Below are 21,438 nucleotides of genomic sequence, written 5' to 3'. Positions count from 1 at the left end.
GAGCTGGGCTGTTGCACGGAATGTTCCTACTGCAGGAACTACCACTTACTGGGCACAGCGGAAAGAGTGGAGGCTGGAGAGAGGGCGCTGGCAGCCCCCACAGCCCAACTCCTGGTGCCCCTGCCCTGCCACCCAGTCACACAGCCATATGCTTGTCCCCGTGGTGCCAGGTTTCCTGCCGCCCCCTCCCGGGGCCACAGGGCTGTCTCACCATTCCTGCCCCCAGCCTTTAAGTCCTCCCCGCCCTTCAAGCCTAGTTCAGATGTCACTTTCCCTGGACGCCTCTCCTACCTAATTACCCATCACAGTTCGCCAGCTCCCTGACTTGCCCCCGCTACTGTCAGGGGCACCCCTACTGCTTTGTCCCCAGTCATCGCAGGGCAGGTGCGTTCACAGGCCAGCCCGGCTCCAGAGCCCTGACAGCACCACTGGGGGGCCCTCCCGCCTTCCCAGCGGGCCCACGCTTAGCCCAGCATTTCCCAAAGGGTAGAATGAACTGGGAAATGCATTATAATTTCAAGGTTAGACACGTGACAACTTTAATCATTTTATATGTGACATACTGTGCTTCACCAAAACTGTATAAATAAAGCATCAAAACCCCGGAAAGATCAGCCCTTTGACATTTAGAAACAGCAGAGACAGGTCTCATCCAGCCAGCCCCAAGACACAGGTGGAGTACACGTTCGAGTTTACAGTCACCGAGGGCTTAAGACTGATCTGGTCCTTAACCACGTCCACTTGGCGCAAGTGTGGGACAGACACCGAACGGTCCTGAAGGGATGCCAGGGAAATGACATAGCAGTCTATACAGAAATCTTTATTTTGACATTTAAAAGAAAGAATCACATGTTCATCCTGACAGCCTTCCCAGAGTCGGCCACCGAGGAAGGCAGATGCACACGTAGGGACCGGATGGTCATTGCACACCTCTTTCACCGATCGAGTCGGGGCGGAGTGGCCACTCTCCCCGCAGTCGGGCCCCGAGCTGCCTTCCACAAGGACACCCTACTTGAGACAGGCCGTGGGGAGGCTGCAGGTGAACTTCGCCTCCGGACTGTGAAGTGGCCACAAGTCCTGTGGCTACTTTCACTCCAGAGTGCACTGTTCGCGGAAGCGGACTGACCGGGGAGGGTGAGGCACCGCCTGCTCGGTGGGCCCTTGTCTGCAGTGCCCTCGGTCATGGGTCACGGCCAGGCCGTCAACAGTGTCGCCAGCTGGGCCTCGTGGATTCCTCCCCCTGCAGGATTCTTAAGATTGTTTGCTGGTTGATTCTTTGCTTTTTTGGCTACCTGATGGTTTTGATGAATTTGCCGTGACCCAAGGGTGTTCAAGTACTTCTTTGAGAGTCGGTCTTTGGCTGGGATTATGTTTCAACAGTCTTGAGATGAGGTCCCTGGCTCCCTCCGGTACAAAGTCAGGGAACGTGAATTCAACCTGGAGTACGACAAGTGACAGTCACAAAACGCGGCTTAAGACAGAACACTATGAATATTCAGCTCAGGGCCAAGGTGAAGGCTGATAAGAATTCGACAAGAAGCAACGGATCAGTTCTCGTTAAGGTCTTACCCGCGATATTCTTTTGTAGGTCTCTTGGTATGTGCTCGCCTCAAATGGAGGCTTCCCAACTAGAAATTCATAGCAGAGCACCCCAAGGCTCCAGAGATCCACCTTCTCGTCGTGCATTCGGCCTTCAATCATCTCTGGAGGCAAGTAGTCCAAGGTGCCACAGAGGGTGGTTCTCCTAAAAATGGAGGCAGGCTCGGGTCGATGCACCTGTTTTTATTACCCTAATTGCTGCTAAACATCATTAACGATTACACTAACATTGACGGAGTGCCCTTCCTAGGCCAGATCCTAGGCTATGAAGCAGAAACTATTTAAATCCCCAGTTTCAGACAAGAAACAGATTGAGGGAGATGTGCAAGATCACGCAGCTAGCAACCAAGCCACGCCCCAAGTTTGTCCCCCTCCAGAACCTCCGTAAATGATGAAAAGTATCACTACTATATCAAAGTAGCTGGAAAAGGAAAGCTCTCTCTAAATACAATTTGGAGTTCCATAGTTGTTTTTATATTATAGAGATGCTAAAAAGCTTAACAGCCCTGTGACATTAGTGACAAAAACACTAAAAAACTGTCCCAGTGTGAAAACACTAGCTTTGGCGTGACAGATCCATGCTGCCTTCTGACACATCAGTGGTACAAGAGAGACACTGACACGTGAGGGTGGCCTAGGAAGTATTCTTGCCAAAAGTACTGGTCAGGTCCTTAGACCTACTTCCAGTTCTCAGCAACCACAGAAGATAAAGGACCAAGGTAAGGGACACCACAATCAAAAAAACCCATTTTAGAGGCGCATGGGTGGGTAAGCGTCTGACTCTTGCCATCAGCTCATGTCATGATCTCACCTTCGTGGGATCCGAGTCCCGTGTCAGACTCCACACTAAGTGTGGAGCCTGCCTGGGGTTCTCTCTCTTCCTCTCTGCCCCTCCCCCCCTTCTCAAAATAAACAAACGTTAAAAAAAAAAAAAAAGAGGGGCATCTGGGTGGCTCAGGTCATGATCTCGCGGTTCCTGAGTTCAAGCCCCACATCAGGCTCTGTGCTGACAGCTCAGAGCCTGGAGTCTGCTTTGGATTCTGTGTCTCCCTCCCTCCCTCCCTCTCTGCCCCTCCCCTGCTCATGTTCTGTCTGTCTCTCTCTCAAAAATAACAAACATTAGGGGTGCCTGGGTGGCTCAGTCGGTTAAGCGTCCGACTTCAGCTCAGGTCACGATCTCACGGACCGTGAGTTCGAGCCCCACGTCGGGCTCTGGGCTGATGGCTCAGAGTCTGGAGCCTGCTTCCGGTTCTGTGTCTCCCTCTCTCTCTGCCCCTCCCCCGTTCATGCTCCATCTCTGTCTCAAAAATAAACGTTAAAAAAAATTTTTTTTTTTAAATAATAATAAACATTAAAAAATTTTTTTAAATAAAAAAATATGGGCACCTGGGTGGCTGGCTCAGTAGGCTAAATATCTGACTTTGACTCAGGTCATGATCTCACGGTTCATGAGTTCAAGCCCCACATCGGGCTCTGTGCTGACAGCTAAGAGCCTGGAGCCTGCTTCAGATTCTGTGTCTCCCTTTCTCTCTGCCCTCTCCCCACTCATACTCTGTCTCTCTCAAAAATAAACATTTAAAAAAATTTAAATTAAAAAGGAAAAAAGGGATAAAAAAGAAAAATCCATTTTAAATTGTGAGGCAACTGCTTTAAATTTAGACAAAAGAAACACAATCAAATATAATGCATGGACAGACCTTAGTTGGATTGTGACTTAAAGAGCAGCTCTAAATTTTGTGGACAACTGCAGAAATGTGAACATGGACTAAATAGCTATTGACAAGGCTGTTAATTTTCTGAGGAGTGATAACGGTCGTGATTATAGGGACAATGTCCTTATTTTTAGGAGATTCATCCCAAAGTGGCCAGAGAACGAAGCATAACGTCTGCAATACAATTTTGAAAATTTACTTATTTTGGTCTATTCACCAAAAAATCGACACGGCCAATATGGCAAAATGTTCGCACTTGTTGTATGTAGGCCCTAGATGGGAGCAATGAAGCCGCCGATTCGGCCCTTCTGTGCGTGTTTCTACCAAAGGCCAGAAATACGCTGGGGGTGGCAAACATCGACTAGGCGCGAACACGCGTAGGTCTTCGTTGCTTCCTATCAGTTATTCTTTGCCAGTGGCTCTCCTAGGGGGTCACGCGGGCCCTATGCTCAGCACGCCCGGCACCCAGAGAGCACACGTGAAACCCTCATCACCACGGAGATGCTGAAAAGGGACCGAGTCAGCAGGTTCCTCCAACGACAGCACTCCCGGGAGCTCTTATGGTTACTCGTGTTGGGGAGGCGGGGCGACATGGCTGGCGTATCCTTTCTGAAAAGGACGTTTATCTTTCCTATCACATGACACCACTGGACAGGTTAAGGTCCAGTTTAGCCCTGCGATTTTATAAAACCTACAATTCTTCATCATCATTTGCCTCACTAGGTGCCAACAGCTCCCACTAGTGACAGACAACCAGCTTTAAAGAAAAAAAAAAAAAAGAGACACTGCAACAGCAGATTCAATGCATTGCTGCGAACAATCACAAGTGATCTGGCAAAAATAAAGCTCCCCACCTCCACCACGTCATCTATTTTAGGTTAAAAGATATAGGTGGTTTAAAAAAATGTATAAAGTATTATGGCTCTGATTTTGTAAGTCCTTTGCCAAAGTTGACAAACTTACCAGTAGATGAGGGTTTTTAATGCCCTACCACCTCACGAGGCTTCAAAATCTCAATTAGACCCAAATTAAATTAAAACAGTACAGAAGATTTTAGTTCTTGTTTGCATAATTAAGATCTCTCTATTAAGAGGGGACAAGAAAGGACTATGCTACTGACAAAAGCACACCACAGAGAATCCAACCACCACCTGGAAAATCCAAACCAATTTGGATAAAATCTGTTTTTTTTTAATTCCCCAAAGCTCTGTGCCCTCAGCTCTAGATCTCTGTGTGCGGCCCTCTGAAACCGGTCTCCTGTCCAGGGAGCAGCGGAGTTTCCACTTCACCACTGCCCCAGGCATCACCACCCAACACATCCTGCGCTTCCTCTGTCCTTCACTTGTCCCGTATGTCCCCTCCATTAGCCTCTGAGGACATGAAGCATCTTTAACCCAGGCCTACGACACAATAACCCCACAACAGTAGGAGAATCAAATATTCTCAAAGACACTTAACGGGCCTAGGTTTCTCCCAAGTATGTGTAACTGTGACCAGCCCCAATTCCACATTTCTATCCTTAAGTATTTGACTATTTCATTCCTGAAAGCCCCGAAGGCTTTTGCTAAACACTAAGTAAGTTCCACCTCTAAGATTACATACCTGGAGGATGGGGCGTGTACCGACCATCCAAAATCTGCAATCTTAAGCTCTCCAGCTGAACCGAGGAGCAGGTTCTCTGGCTTAATGTCTCTATGAATGACTCTCTTTGAGTGACAGTAAGACAGGGCATCTGCCAACTCCGTGATATACTACGGAAACAAAAAGTATGGAGAGTCTGCGTCATACATTTTAAAAATAAAATGTGTTATATAAAGTTTTTATTTATTTTTGACAGGGAGAGAAAGAAAGAGAGAATACCAGCAGGGGAGGGGGAGAAAGAGAGGAAGACACAGAATCGGAAGCAGGCTCCAGGCTCAGAGCTGTCAACACAGAGCCCGACTCAGGGCTCCAACTCGTGAACTGCAAGATCATGACCTGAGCCAAAGTCAGATGCTTAACCGACGAAGGCACCTAGGCGCCCCTATATAACACAATTTTAGACATCTCTTCTGAAAGGAAAGCCAACATCGATTTTAATATGTTTTATAGGTTTTAAGGCTAGAAACAACAGAGGACTCTAAAAAGAAATTTTTTTTCGAACCAAATTCATGTTTAGCATAAAATACGAGTATTCCATACTAAGTTATTTATTTGCTAATATAGCAGATAGGACATTGAAGGACAGGGGGGAAAACTGATGAGCTAGAAATACTAGTAGCAATGAATGATGATAACAACTGAAAAACTGGCACAAATTAGCGAGTCAGACATGTAAACAATTAAAATTTTTTTTTAATTTTCAATGCCATTCCCATTTTTTTTAATTCCCATTTTTAAAACTAAGATCAATTTATAACACAAGCATTTGTTTGAAACTCAAAATTTAAGGGGAAAAAACAATCTTGAAAAAAATTAAAAGCAGGTACATTTGCGTGTTACGTAGTGTTAAACTTGGGGGTATACGTATTCATTAGTCAGCTTAAAAAGCACACACAGCATGTCAGTCCTTTTGTTAGTTTTCTTTTCATCTCAGCCAAAGAGAGCTCTAGCAAGTCCAGAATCTGTTTTAGCATAAAGATAAGAATTGTTATCAGCGTATTGAAAGAATATGTTTAGTTCTGGCTGAAGGTTTTTTTTTCTTTTTAATGTTTATTTATTTTTGAGAAAGAGAGAAAGAGAGAAAGAGAGAGAGAGAGAGAGCGAGAGAGAGCGAGAGCGAGAGCGTGAGCCAGGGAGGGGCAGAGAGAGGGAGACACAGAATCTGAAGCAGGCTCCAAGATGTTAGCAGAGCCTGGTGTGGGGCTCGAACCCATGAACTGTGAGATTATGATCTGAGCCGAAATCGGACGTTTAAACCGACTGAGCCACCCACTCTGGCTGAAGAAAGGTTTTCCAAAGCAACCACTAGACAGAACTGAACACATTATTTTACACCAAAAAGTTCTACTCGACAAATTGCTGTAAAAAGCAAATATCATGGTCAGAAGAAACGTTTTCATTTTTTTCGGGCAAAAGCCAGAGACCAAAATCTAGACAATAATAAACAAAGTGGAGGCAAAGAGAGCTCTTCTACACCAAACTGAGCTACTGACATAAAGATCATATACTAGATTCTTGAGGGCAAGGCATTTTCTCCGCTCAAATCAAGGCCAAGGAGCTAGTTCAACCAGGGCTCTCCAGCAGCCGCCTCCTTCAAACCTCCCACATCACACTGTGAATATGTATAAAGGGCCCCAACATTTCTCTACAATTACTTTTATTTGAATTAATCAGAAAAGGGAAACTGTGCATACATATTCATTCTAACTACTATGGAATCTAGAAAGAACCAAGTTTTTCTTTCAAATAACTACTGCTTACACCAACATAAACTCCATCTGGATTGAACAAAACGTAGTAGTAGAAATATTAACTGCCAATTAAATAAGACAACTAATTTGGTTAGCTAATATTTTGAAAGTAATAAGATGAATCTATTTTTTTTTAATTTTTTTTTAACATTTATTTTTGAGACAGAGAGAGACAGAGCATGAACAGGGGAGGAGCAGAGAGAGAGGGAGACACAGAATCTGAAACAGGCTCCAGGCTCTGAGCTGTCAGCACAGAGCCCGACGCGGGGCTCGAACTCACAAACTGTGAGATCATGACCTGAGCCGAAGTCGGACGCTTAACCGACCAAGCCACCCAGGCGCCCCAAGATGAATCTATTTCTACTTATCCACAAAGCAAACATTTAACATTAAGTTTAAAATAGTATGTCCATTTTCCTGAGACCACACCAAAGGGTCATTCACCACTCGTGCTGTGAATTCACAAGTACAACCACCTGAAAGTAACACCATTTCCATCAATGCCAAAAAGAATGAGTGTAATCAAAGTAACCACCCATCATCTGCTGATTCAACAAAAAAAAAAACTGCCCAAAGACTCTCTACTTCTTCAAACAAGTGATTTCATCCAAAATAAAGAAGCAGCACAATCCATAGGGTAAAAAACCAAAACACCCAAACCAAAAACCCAATTATGTTGGATGTTAAGATTAGATGCAAGTAAGAAAATGAAAAGACAAGCCACCAGCTGGGAGAAAACGTTTGTAAAACACGTGGGATAAAGGACCTGTATCCAAAATATACAAGAACTCTTCCAACTCAAGATGACCAAAAGCCTGATTAAAAATGGGCAAAAAATCTGAACAGGCACTGGAAAGATGACAATACACATGGCAAATAAACACATGAAAAGATACCTGTCATAGATCACTAGAGAACTACAAATTAAAACAATGAGTTACCACATATACCGAGAAGAAGGGCTAACCTCCAAAACACAGTACCAATCGCTGGTGAGGAGGAGGAACTTTGCACACTCACTGGTGGAAATGCAAAGATGGTGCAGCTACTCTGGAAGACGGCTTAACACTTTCTTATAAAGTTACACATAACTCACCACACAAGCTAGTTTTCAAATCTGTTAAAAACGTATGACCCACAAAAACATGCATGCAGATGTTTATAGCAGCTTTATTCATAATCACCAGTAACTAGAAGCAACCAAGATACCCTTCAATCGATGAAGCGAGAAACTGTACTGTAGCCATGCTGCAAAATATCATTCAGCAATAAAAAATGAGCTACCGCACCCTGAAAAGACACAGGTGAATCTTAAATGCATCTAGTTGTTTCCCCACTGGGGTAACTGGTTAATCATTCGGATACCACTGCACATGGACACTGGAACTGAATAATCAAACTGTTGGTGGACAGAATTCAGGTTTTTCAAGGCTGCAATGGGAGGTTACAGATAAACAAGGGGAGGAGGGTAGAATGAATCCTGTGGTAATGGACTCATGTTTTGCTTAATATAGATGCAAATGGATAAAAATACAGATACACGTGTATACATAGATTAGTCCCTGTTCTGTCAGCTGAGATCACCCAGAAGACACGACACCCCACTAGCAATGAGCACATCTTGCACCCAGGTCTTGGTTTCTAATACCATTTTCCCATAAAAGGAACCAGGGCTCCTTGGACAAATGGCTGATTCTAGGACTGAGATAGGAAATCTACAAAATGAGGTGCAGCATCCTACAGGGCCAGATGCAGGGAAGTGCTCAAACATCACACCCACAATGATGGGAGTAGGTCAAAAAAACCAACCAAACAAAAAAACAAACAAACAACAACAACAACAAAACACCTAAAACAGGAGCCATGTGAAAGGGATCCCAAGGGCCAAAGTAGTATTGGACTATACTCAAAGTATAAAATATCCATGAGTCCACATTAGTAAATGACTGAATAAATAAGGGAGAACACACAAATCTCTGATGCAGAAGAATTCGAAACATTTATGTAGATTAGGGTGGGGGTGGCACATAATCCCTGCTCCTTAAGTGTGGGCTGTGCATAGTGACACGCTTTAGAAGAACCCAGTATACAAAGAGAAAAAGAGTAACTTCACAGCAAAGACACCTAATGAACGTGACCTCAGCCAGGGGACCAAGGCCAACACCCGCAGTGATAAGCCAGGTGAATAGTAGGTACCCCACACTAATGTAAGATAAACAGGAGAAAATAAGTCTGCACGATCTTCACATTCCGTAAATCTAAAACTATTGTAAACTTTTTAAAAAGAGGATAACTATAAAGGGGCACCTGGGTGGCTCAGTCGGCTGGCCGTTCAACTTTGGTCATGATCTAATAGTTTGTGGGTTCCAGCCCCGCATCGGGCTTTGTGCTGACAGCTGGGAACCTGGAGCCTGCTTCAGATTGTGTCTCCCTCTCTCTCTGCCCCTCCCCTGCTCAAATTCCGTTTCTCTCTCTCTCTCAAAAATAAACATTAAAAAATAAAAATACAATAAAAAAAAGAGGCAACTATTCACATATACATTTCTCTAGGAAACCGCTGTGGAAACACACCATCCACAATATTCCACCTGGTACTTGATTTTATGTGCATGGATGGTACAACTAAGGCATTCTGATTCTTTCATTCAAACACTTGATCCTATTAAGCAATCTTTCTTTAGATGAAACCCACTGGACTGTAATGAAAGGGCGCATTGCTATGTGGGGTGGAACAGAGGGAACAAGAGTTAGGACAGTAAATGAAAACTCACAGTAGCAGTTCTCTGCTCATCAAACTTGGACAGTTTCTGAAGTTCTCGGTAGACAGCTCCAAGAGGTGCATATTCTAGAATTAGGTAAACTCTGGTGGCGTCGTGGAAATAACCATACAGTCTGAGAATATTCGGATGCCTGCAACAAAGGATGAATACTCTTTAACACCTGCTTTCTGGAGAGGATACAAGAATATGTACTAAGTTCCAATCAAACCCCTCATGTAAAACCAGTGAAAATTAGTTCTGGTCACAGACCCCCTACCGCACCCCTCACCAAACTTGAGAATCTGAAACTACAGACCTGCTCTGAAGAAAAATACACACATCTGCCTATCAGTTTACAAGCAATGCAAGGTATTAATGGACCTCAGGTTTGGTTAAGACTATTTCCTTCCTTCAGGTCATCTTTATTATTAGGGGGGGAAATTCAGCTAAATATTAATTTTCTGCCTATTAGAGAGAAGGAGGGAGAGGCACGGCACTCCCACAGCAGTTTGATTCCCAAGCACTAGGAGACACAACTTAAAAGCAGGGTTCAACAGCAGCAGATGTTTGCTGCTGAGGACTTCGGGCAGCTGAGAACACGGCCCAGGACAGTGGCCCTTCAGCTCCAGCTAGTTGTTGCCAGGGAGGGTTACAGGCCTGATTGGACAGGTTTTTAAGTATTAACAAGTGATTCAAGTCTGAAAAAAATACTAAGAGGAAAAAAAGAAAGGAAAAAGACCCATTGGCCAAAGTCAACCTGCAGGCTGCCAGTTTGCAACCTCTGCTTAGAACTCAGAAATATCGAGGCCCTGGGTTGAGCATCCGACTTCAGCTCAGGTCATGATCTCACGGCTCGTGAGTTCAAGACCCTTGTCGGGTTCTGTGCTAACAGCTCAGAGCCTGGAGCCTGCTTCGAATTCTGCGTCTCCCTCTTTCTCTCTGACCTTCCTTGTGCTCGCTCTCTCTCTCTCTCAAAAATAAACATTTAAAAAAAAAGAAAAAAAAGAACTCAGAAGTATCATTTCCCTTAATATCTCTCTCTCTCTCTCTCTCTCACACACACACACACACACACACACACACACACACACAAATTTGACTCATATAAATTACTTCATTAACACAGCATAAACCTCCAAGTGATTTTTCAGGACCACAGAACTTCTCTAGACAAATCCTTGAAAAATGATGAATTAAACCACTCTTTGCAGTACTGTGGAGCAGGCCTTCCATGGTTTAACTCTTAGTAACTAGGTTCTGTACCACATTCTCTCGAACATCAATCTGGAAACTTACCTAAGGTGGGACTGTATTTCTACTTCTCTTCTCAGCTGATGCTCGACTCCTGCTTTCTCCAGCTGAGCTTTAAATAATACTTTAAGAGCCAGGATAAACTTGCTTTGTTTTTCTCTCGCCAAATAAACATTACCAAACTTTCCTTTACCCAGCGGGCGACCGATTTCAAAATCTTCCAAAGCCCACTGCCTTCTAGGAAAAATTTTGAATATTTTAAAATATGAAGAAAACAAATCTTTTCTAACAATTTATTAACGGGTAGTAGATAGACCTCTAAATAATTTTATATTTAATGTTGTATTCGGTAGGTAACTCGGCAAGAACCAAGCCAATAACTACGCTACGTGAGTCTCCACAGGCATTAAATCCCCCGCTCCCTTATCTGCCAATGACTGTATGAGTCAGACAAAGAACAATCTGGGCTTTTAGAGCTGAAGCATTAACGCAAAGTGTCCCAAGACGGTACTACACTCTGAAGTGCACACTTGTTGCCACCACCGTTAAAGAGCACAGGAAAGGTTAGGTAAGTAAGTGGAGGGAGGAAGCCTTCAGAACGGTCTGTGGGCCTCTAGCAGGCTAACCACAGCCTCCTCCTCCAACCTAGAGATGCCGACTCTCTGGGGTGGACAATCAGTCTGCCAAAGCAGGCGGGATGGATCCTACAAGGCAGTTGGGGCGAGAACTGCTGGGTTTCGATTCTCAGAAAGCCACTATTAGGCAGTCAGGCAAAAAAGCCTGTGGGTTCATTCCTGGCTCCGCCTCCTCCATTATAGACATTACGTTCTACGTTGTAGAGTCTACACAGTTCAGAAGTTGGGAACAAGCTTTTGGAAAATATCCGGGGGAGACGGTATAAAGAACAATTCAATGAATACTGTTGAAATATTCATATAGTCATATACACGTGTGTATACAGTTTTGCAACAGGAGAATAGAAATAGTATAGAAACATACCTAAGCTATATGTAGTGGTTACTTCTGAGGGTAGAGAGGAACTTATTTTACACATTTCTGTAACTGATTCATACAAGTTTGTTCTAAATTTGGAAGGCAGTAAGAAAAGCTTGAGTCACGAGTAAATATCATTAAAATTCCCTTTTTCCAAAGGTTAGAATTTGGAAACATTTATATATCCTAAGTGAAAATATAAAGACCTTTTCTATTTTTAACAAGTTCCCATAATTAAACTTGCAATCAGGGGCACCTGGGTGGCTCAGTCGGCTAAGTGTCTGACTCAGGCTCAGGTCATGATCTCATGGTCTGAGTTCGAGCCCCACGTCAGGCTCTGTGCTGACAGCTCGGAGCCTGGAGCCTATTTCAGATGGCAAGAGTCTCCCTCTCTCTCTGCCCCTCTCCTTCTCACACTGTCTCTCTCTCTCTCAAAAATAAATAAACATAAATAAGTAAATAAATAAATAAAAGTATATTCTAACAGCACAATAGCACAGGACTTTGTAAGTAAAATAAAACTTACTTTTTTGATTCTTCATTTTTCTGTTTTGTTGTCAGTTCCTTTTCAGAATTATTTCCTATATAGAATAAGTCAAAAACCTGCTTTTAGAATAATTATAATTACTTTAGAATAACTCTACAGAATAAATTAAAAACCTATGAGCAGAAACGAATCAAAGAATGGTCACCAAAATATTAATGGTGTGTCCAGAATGGAAGATCTTCTTAGTTTTCTTTATAGAAAAAAGATTACCACACCCTAACCTGACTCCCACCTGGTGAAGCCTTTTCTAGATTTCTAAAGATGAACAGATATACACCTATATAGAGAGAGATACATATACATACAGCTAGGCCCTCCAATAATTTAAAGCTCAAGACTATGCAGATTCTCCCAGAAGCCTCAGTTTCCAAATGAAGACCTTCTAAGGCAGAACTGCCAATCTCTCGACCCATGATAAGCACCCACTCATCACCTTCGCCCCCCCGCCCAAGTGGGCCAGCCGACTCTCCATCAACTACATACAAATTAACAGCGTGCAACAAAACATAAATCAGCCACCTTCCTTCATTAGTTGCCAAGGGGAAATATAAAAATAGAAGACCCCGATTCAGCAAAATGTACCATAAACCAATTGCACAACACGGTGCTAAAGTCATCGTTTCATCAGCCAGAGGCTGGACATTTCCACTTCAAACTCCAAAACGGCAGGGTGTGCTCTGCTCAGACACGTGACGGGAGCCCAGACCGGTTTTCTCCCTTCGCGCTTCACGATCTCAGTTAATGCCGGCAAGATAACCACCATCCCCACATCCAGCTTACTGCCCGGCTCCACCCAGTCTGCATCCGAGGTCAGCCCTTGGATCTGCCTGCACTCCTCCATCCTGCTGTGTCTGTGGGCAAGTTAATGCTTCAGAGGCTCCACTCCCTCGTCTGTGAAACAGAGTTGGTCACCGACCACCTTCACAGAGTGGTTGCGAGAATTGAAGGAGACATCGTGGATGAAGGAAGCACTTCTCCTGAGTGTGGGCACGCCAGGCTGGTAAATAAGGACTATTAACATCCACCTGTCCCTGCCCACTTCAGGTCCCTGCCATCTCTGACCTAACCCCCGGCAGCCTGCCTCCTGTCTGCTGCCCCTGAGTGCAGTTCTGCTTCTCTCCGCTTCATTCCACATAGCCAATCTAGTAAGATTTCTGGAAGGCCAGTCCCTCCTCCGCTGGAAAACCTTTCGGCAATTTCCCCACGCCCAGGGGATGAAGCCCCACTCCTCAACAAGCCAACAGCTTCCACCGTGACCTCACCCAACCGGCCTCAGTCCATCCGAGTTCATCTGCTTCCCCAACTGCCCTCCACACTCCAGACTTTGGAAGTTTTCAGTTCCTCAATCACACCACGAGGGTGGGAATCAGGTTCTCCAACCTGAGCGCAGGGCTGGCCCACAGGAGACCCTACTACCTCAACCTGACATCAGATTTTTCTCCGTATCCTCAATAAAAATGACATCAAAGCTAGGGCTCCAAACAATAAACGCCAAGTCTATCCTCCACCCCCACCCCCCCTTTTTTAAGCAACTGGAAGGAATAACAATCTAATAGTCTCAAAAAGTTGATTTACCAGTGGCCGATGGCAAGGGCTGCTCACTCTTTTGGGCGTTATTCAGCGGCCTAGAGACAGAACGAGGGACACTGGTTGCCTGCAGTTGCTTTTGCTTCAGATTCTGGACCGGTTTATGGCCGGAGACGAGCTTTTGTGTTTGTGAAGGAATTCGCTGGGAGGAATTTGAAGGACACAAGACCCGCTGAGCCTGGCCACTATTTGCACATAACAGATTCTGAGAAGGAAATTGCTGAGTCACTGGAACACGTTTTGGACCATCGCCAAGGGGAATCGTGGTCTAGATGGAGAGGGAAAAAATAAACGTCATGGTCTTCATGAACAAAAGCGGGGTATTTTGAGAATTCCACAGAGTCTCTTTTCTAATATAACAATAACAAAGGTCACTGATAGTACATGGAAGGGGAAAGCAATGTTCATCAGCGCTTCCAAAGGATGTGGTTAGTAGATGGCTGAAAGGAATACCAGAATGATCCTCTTACCCACCCAACGCCCCACTCCCAAAAATCATGCTCCCATAAACAAATGTTCATTAACTAAATTCCCATCTAAAGAGGGAGACATTAAACACTTCCTAAGAATTCTCAATGGCTTGAGAATTATTACCCAGCAAAAAGCTACAATGCAGAAACTTTATACCAAAATCCCAATTCCACTGAAATTTCTTTGGTAATATCATACATATTTTTAGCAAAAAAGACGAAGAATTATGTCAAAATATTCAACAGTGGTTATCTTCTGGTATTTTTTTTTTTTTTTTTGAGAAAGAAAGAGAAATAGAGAGCAAGTGGGGGAGGGACAGAGACAGAGAAGGGGGACAGAGTATCTAAATAACTGAAGTAGGCTCCATGGGGACAGCAGAGAGCCCAATGTGGGACTAGAAATCAAATTGCGAGATGATGATCCGAGCCGACGTTGGACACTTAATCAACTGAGCCACCCAGGCGCCCCTCAGTGAAGATGTTTTAGAAGATCATCTGGGGGTGCCCGGGTGACTCAGTCAGTTAAGTGTTCAACTCCCGGTTTCAGCTCAGGTCACAACGTCCAGCTTAGCAACGCCCACAACACAGTAGGCATTCAGGCAGTGACATTTTAAACAACAGTTTCCTAAAATGATCTTTATCGTAGGACTTGAGAATCAAATACAATGACTCAAGTTAGCCTTTTTCTAATTGATCATTTTAGACTTTCAGTCAGTAAATAAAGGAGAAGTGTCCATTTATTTGAAAATGAAAACTTCTCAAATCTGTCAGAATGGCTAAAATCAAAAAGACCACAGCAAGTGTTGGTGAGCATGTAGAGAAAAAGAAACCCCTGTGCGATGCTGGTGGGAATGCAAACAGGTACAGACACTGTGGAAAAGAGGATGGGAGTTCCTCCAAATGTTAAAAATAGAACCACCCTCCGACCCAGTAATCACACTACTGGGTATTTACCCCAAAAATACAAAAACACTAATTCAAACGGATATATGCACCCCTATATTTATAGCAGCGTTATTTACAAGAGCCAAATTAAAGGGCGCCTGGGTGGCTCAGTTGGTTAAGCATCCGACTTCAGTCATGATCTCGCCGTTCCCAAGTTCAAGTCCTGCACTGGGCTCTGTGCTGACAGCTCAGAGCCTGGAGTCTATTTCAGATATTGGGCTCTGTGCTGACAGCTCAGAGCCTGGAGTCTATTTCAGATTCATTCTCTCTCTCTCTCTCTCTCTCTCTCTCTGTTCCCCTTGCCTGCTCACACTCTCCCTCCCTCTCTCTCAAAAATAAACATTAAAAAACTAAAAACAAAAACAAACCAAGAGCCAAATTATGGAAGCAGCCTAAGTGTCCACTGATAGGGGAATGGGTAAAGAAGATACGGTATAGATATATAAGGGATCATTACTCAGCCATAAAAAATGAAATCTTGCCATCTGCAATGACATGGATGGAGCTAGAGAGTACAATGCTAAGCAAAATTAGTAAGAGAAAGACAAAATACCATATGATTTCACTCATATGTGGAATTTAAGAAACAAACCAGCAAAGGGGAAAAGAGAAAAGAAAAAAGAAAAGAGAAGAAAAAAGAAAAAAGAAAGAAAGAAAGAAAAGAGACAAACTCTTAACTACAGAAAACAAACTGGTGGTTACCAGAGGTGAGGTGGGGGGGGGGGGGCGGTGGTGAAACAGGATGGGGACAAAGGGGACCCTTATCCTTATGAGCACGGGGTAATGTACAGAAGAGCTGAATCCCTGTAACGTACCCCTCAAACTAATAAACCATACTGTGTTAATTACACTGGTATTAAAAGACTTGGGGTGCCTGGGTGGCTCAGTTGGTTGAGCATCCGACTCTTGACTTTAGCTCAGGTCATGACCTCAGGGTCATGGGATTGAGCCCCGAGTTGGACTCTGTGCTGAGCGTGGAGCCTGCTTAGGATTCTCTCTCCCCCTCACTGGTACTCTCTCTATAATACATTTTTAAAAACATTAAATTTAAAACTTAGTAAAAAAAGAAAATTAAAATTTCTAAAAATAAGACACCCCCCCCCACACACACACACACAAATCTTGCTTGATGTGTGTATGTATTTTTACACTGATTTCCTAGAAGGAAAAAACTCTGGGGCTTGCTTATATTAAAAGATCTTTGTATAAAAATTCATTCCCCCAGCCGCTCCACAAATACTATAGGCTGAGGGTCCTCCCTGGGGAAGCCCTTCCTGGATTCCAGCCCATCCCAACCTGAGTGGAGCACCCACCCTCCACGGAATTACTCGGGTCATCTTACGCACACATATTTTGTGAAGGCGCAGTACTGGCTCCCATAACTCCCCAAAAGGGCTAAATTCTTTAGTCAAAGGCCATGTGCTTTGCATCATTGTAATCCCTGCATCTGACACAGAACCTGGCTCAAAGTGGATTCCTAGGAAATATTCACGAAAACACAGCCCGACATTCCTAGGAGCTTACCATGTCCTGCAGCGTGACCAGAACAAGCTGTGGCGAAGCAATTTAATTTCTGGCAAGCAAGCAAATACAGGCAAGTATCGAGCACCTATTGTATACATTATTGTCCTGCACACAATGGAGGAACAGATACTTACAGAGCTAGCTAGAAGACAAAGCAGAACAAAATATCAGGTGCCCATCAACAACATGGTATGAAATGCCGAGAAAGGGGACTAACTCCTCCAGGAATGTAGCAGACGCCTCTAAAGTTACAATCCAAAGTGACGGTGGAAAGAACTCCAGATCTAAAACCAACCTCCACTTGGGTTTTCTAAATGTGACAGAGATTACGATTATTCGATTTACCTTAACAGGCCCTGCAACGCAGTTTTCTTTAGATTTGTCCATGATGCCTGGAAAGAAAAAGAACGACTTTTAATTTACACAAATCCTCATGCTTCAAAGTGTTGTTATGCAAGGTCAGGGATATGGCTCCTGATGAAAAAGCCTCCACAACACAAAAATTTTACATTTTTTTTCTTTGTCCCAATGAAGCTGACAAGGGTGTCTTATTTTCTCAAGTGACAAGAGGGACAGATGTGGGGCCTCCACCCAACTTCACTCCCAGAGTCCTCCTGCTCCATCAATGCAGGAGCCTGCTTCAATACCTGCTGCCTTTTATTATTATTTTTCAACGTTTATTTATTTTTGAGAGAGAGAGAGAGAGAGAGAGAGCGCGCGCGCGTGTGCGCACACACGCGTGGGGGAGGGGCAGAGAGAGAGGGAGACACAGAATTGGAAGCAGGCTCCAGGTTCTGAGCCATCAGCCCAGAGCCCCACGCGGGGCTTGAACCCACGAACCGCGAGATCCTGACCTGAGCCAAAGTCGGATGCTCTACCGACGGAGCCACCCAGACGCCCCTCCCCCGCCACTGCCTTTTACAAACAGGTCCCCCCTTCCCCATAACTGACTCCAGCTACGACAGCATCTCGCCCTCCACACTCACCGCACCCACGTGTCTCTCACCCTCTGGCCCTCCCCCATCAGGATTTCATCCCACAGACTGGCCTGCTCGGGTGGCCAGCTCATGACTGACCTCTACTGTTAGCAAATTCAAAAGTCCATTCCGCGCCCTCAGCTCACTTGCGACCCCAGCGGCATCTGACAAGGTCACTTTTACTCCACTCCCAGCCTCCACTAGCTTGTAGGCTTGTCTCTCCCCCCCCCCCCCCCCCCCCCCCACCAGCTGTCCTGCCACAACATCCTTTGCTCGATCAGCCTCACTTTTGCCAACCTGAGAGTCTGGGCGGACTGGACCCAGAATGAGTCCTTGGACCCCACTTCTCCATCCATACCCGTCCTAGGGCCCCTCATCCAGCACCAGAGCTCTAAACATCTTTAAGATGATCTGAATTTACATCTTCTACCCTAACCTCTCCTCTGACTGCCAGACTCCTACCTACCTACCTGCTCAGTATCCCCCCCACGAAGGTCTGCCAAGCATCTCCACCCCAACACATCCAGACACACCCTCTTCTCTCCTCCCGGCTACTCCTCCCCTCTGCTCTCAGGAGAAGCCTGAGCTCAGGCCCAGAAACACCTTTCCTTTTGCAGCTGTGCTCACTCCCTCATCCAGTCTCCTGGCTCCCACCACCATTCACGGGCTGAGACCTGCAAACCTCCATCTCCAGACCTCTCCCCTGACCCTTGCCACCTGCGAAACATCTCGACCCGGAATCTGTCATCGGAGAGGCATCTCAATTTAAAAAAGTTCCAAACTGAATTCCTGCTCCCTCCCTGTCCCCATCTCCCCAGCCCTATTCTCATAGATGACCCCACCTCAGTTGCTGGCAAACCCATCCTGCCCGTCGCTCGGGTCCCCTCATCTTTTACAGGGTTCTCCCTCAAAGCCCGTGTCTAATCCATCAGCACACCTTGGAGGCTCTACCTTCAAAACCACTGCCCACAACCTTTAATACCACCACCTGGTCAAACCAAGGCTCTCTCCCCCCAATTATTTGCCACGGGCTCCCAATGGTCACCCTGCTTTCACCTTTGCCCCGTGATGGCCCATTCGCAACACTGCGCCCTGTGGTCCCATTAACAAGTCAGCCATGTTGGCCCTTGGTTCAGAAGCCCCTCGCGGTCCCTCAAAATCCTCCTTGCCTACATTCTCCTAGAGTGTGGACCCTGACCACCTTCTTGGCCTTATTTCCTCTTCTCACCTATTGCATGCTGGTCATACGGAACTTCTTTCTTTCCTCAAGGCAGTGCCCGGCCACAGGGCCTTTGTACTTCCTGTTCTCTCTTCACCATTTGGCTCTTCGCTCAAATGGAAGTGTGGCTTGCTCCTTCGTTACAGTCAGGTCTCTGCTCAGACGTCTCCTTTCTGACCATCTCTATTTTTCTGCTTAGCCCTTAACATCTTACAGAACCTCACTGTGCTTGTTTATTTCTGCCTCCCCAGGCGATATCCCACCCCCTGCCAGTATCTCCAAGGAAGACCAAGGCCTTAGTCCCACTGTGTTCACTGCGGCCTCCCCGGAACATGCCTGGCACACAGTCGGTACACCCACCAGTGTCTGCGGAATGACTTAATCCACTAAGGAAGTGAAATCAGCAATGAAAACGGTTCTTCACACTAGGCCCATGCTGTGAGGCAGGTACAACACCCCATCAAGTAAGTAGAACATAAACCCCAAGAAAACGGAAACCTTTCTGTGCTTTTCTTACCCAGATACTCTCTGAATTCCAGAACCCAGCCAGAAAGCACCCCCCCACCCCCACACTTCCACGTCCATTCCACAAGTAGGCAAGTAACTCCACGCTGAAGACGGAACCACGGCCAGGAGTCCTTATATCAAACGGCGGTTAGTAGAAACGACAGAAAGGGAAAAGGAGTTCCGGGGCGCCTGGGTGGCTCAGTCGGTTGAGCGTCCGACTTTGGTTCAGGTCATGATCTCACAGTCCGTGAGTTCGAGCCCCGCGTCGGGCTCTGTGCTGACAGCTCAGAGCCTGGAGCCTGTTTCAGATTCTGTGCCTCCCTCTCTCTGCCCCTGCCCCGCTCATGCTCTGTCTCTCTCTGTCTCAAAAATAAATAAACGTTAAAAAAAAAAAAAAATTAAAAAAAAAAAAAAAAAGAGGAGTTCCAAGCTCGTGCTGTACACACACTCTAACGCTCTCTTCGCTTTCCCTAACAATTACGAGCAGCGGATTGATGAGATCACGCAGGCCTAAGGACATCCATTCGACAGAAGCCAGAGCTTTGCTCCAACGGAACATACTTTGCCTTCCCAGGCAGAGGAATAATCATCAACACAATGGAACAGGAGGGTTCTGCTCCAGGAACGCCGGAGAGAGCCCCCAAGAAGACTGCGTCCCCAGTGGTTCCAGTCTACAGCCAGGTCCCGGAGCCACATAACCCGATGACCTTCACAAGACCCTGCAGTTCAAACCACACATCCTACTATTCCAAACAGGAAACCTGTTGACATTTCACGTCACCGTGCATTTAGAAGACTTCGCCTTCTTCAAACCTGCTAGTGTCTGCACACACTTACTTGGGGGAGTGGAAGTGAACGTGCAGCTGAAAAGTGTTTCGTTCAAAGAACAAGGAAGGTTAATTAAGGAGGAGGAGGAGGACCCGTTAAAAGTCCGCGACAGTATCTCCATCTGGACGGCACTGGTGAGACGTGGAGACCGTCAGGCCGAACCACAGACCTAACAAATCACATCCAGCATTCTGCCATCCCCACATGACTATGTGCGCTCGCTGGTCTACACCACCGGTTCTCCGTGAAACATCAAGAATCAGCTGGGAAGCCTGACCAACTACAGACACCTGAATCCTATGCCGAGCACTTCTGATTCACGAGGTGGGTCTACATTTTCAACAAAGGCTCTCAGAAATCCCGACAAAGGTGGGCCAAGGTCTGTGGTTTCAGCAGCACGCACCAAGGAAGACATCTTCGAGGAAGTTTTCATTTACTTCTCCAGAGTAGCCCCAGGTCAACCAACTACTGTTTTCTATTGAAAGCTATCGCGCCAGTGCGTCGTCTGGCCCCCACCCCCCTCTAGAACGTGAACTTCCCGATGGCAAAAGCCCTATTTTTTCTTACCCAGGTGCTGGCCGATAGGAGAACCCCCTCAGAAGGCACCCCCACCCCAATGCCACTCAACAACCCCATGCACTCCAGGAGTGTAACAAACCCCCAAGCGGCATTTCACAGGGCGCCCCAGTACCCAGGCGCAGACGGGAGGGCGCTGCGAAAGCACCGGGCACAGAGGAGAGGAGCTGGGAGGATGCAGGGGGACAGGAAGAGGAGGACAAGGGAGGACGAAGGTGGAGACCCAGGGACGCCTGACCTCGACTCTTCCTCCGCCGCCCGCTCAAAGGCCACCCGGGCCCGCCGCCCTCGCCCGTCCGCCTCACGGAGCAGTCCCAGGGTCTACAAACCCGTTGGCTCCCGTCTCCGACCCAAAGGCCGCCGACTCCTGCCGAGAGCTCAGCCGTTACGATTCAAAGTCCTTATTTTAAATAGGAGTTAAACCCTCTAATCCGAAAGCTCATTGGCCCGGGCTAGAGAGGCACTGCCTTTTGATTGGTTCACAGCCCCTCACGGCTTGAGGCACGTCCAAGGCGGTGACAGCACGCAGGCGCACTTGCCCCGTAAGGCCCC

The 21,438-nt window shown here is 46.0% G+C and overlaps 1 protein-coding gene across 3 annotated transcripts; it reads right to left on the bottom strand.

The window, feature by feature from the left end:
• Nucleotides 1-799: 799 nt before the first annotated feature.
• Nucleotides 800-21,431, bottom strand: AURKA (aurora kinase A). Of its 3 annotated transcripts, none has more exons than XM_049650597.1 (9): nt 21,216-21,431; nt 17,125-17,171; nt 13,829-14,108; nt 12,233-12,287; nt 10,759-10,950; nt 9,475-9,613; nt 4,914-5,062; nt 1,570-1,744; nt 800-1,437 (listed from the first exon to the last, which is right to left on the bottom strand). In XM_049650597.1, exons 2-9 carry the CDS (start codon nt 17,164-17,166, stop codon nt 1,252-1,254), a joined length of 1,218 nt encoding a protein of 405 aa, XP_049506554.1. In that variant the 5' UTR covers nt 17,167-17,171; nt 21,216-21,431; the 3' UTR covers nt 800-1,251. The 3 variants fall into 3 exon arrangements, with proteins under 3 accessions (XP_049506554.1, XP_049506555.1, XP_049506556.1); XM_049650598.1 differs by having other exon boundaries at nt 10,759-10,947; XM_049650599.1 differs by lacking the exon at nt 21,216-21,431 and adding an exon at nt 21,125-21,207.
• Between the last annotated feature and the right edge of the window lie 7 nt (nt 21,432-21,438).

This window comes from Panthera uncia (assembly GCF_023721935.1).
Source record: "Panthera uncia isolate 11264 chromosome A3 unlocalized genomic scaffold, Puncia_PCG_1.0 HiC_scaffold_11, whole genome shotgun sequence".
Taxonomy (NCBI): Eukaryota; Metazoa; Chordata; class Mammalia; order Carnivora; family Felidae; genus Panthera; species Panthera uncia.
Note: the sequence above shows the minus strand (reverse complement) of the source record. Positions and strands in the feature narration are given on the sequence as shown.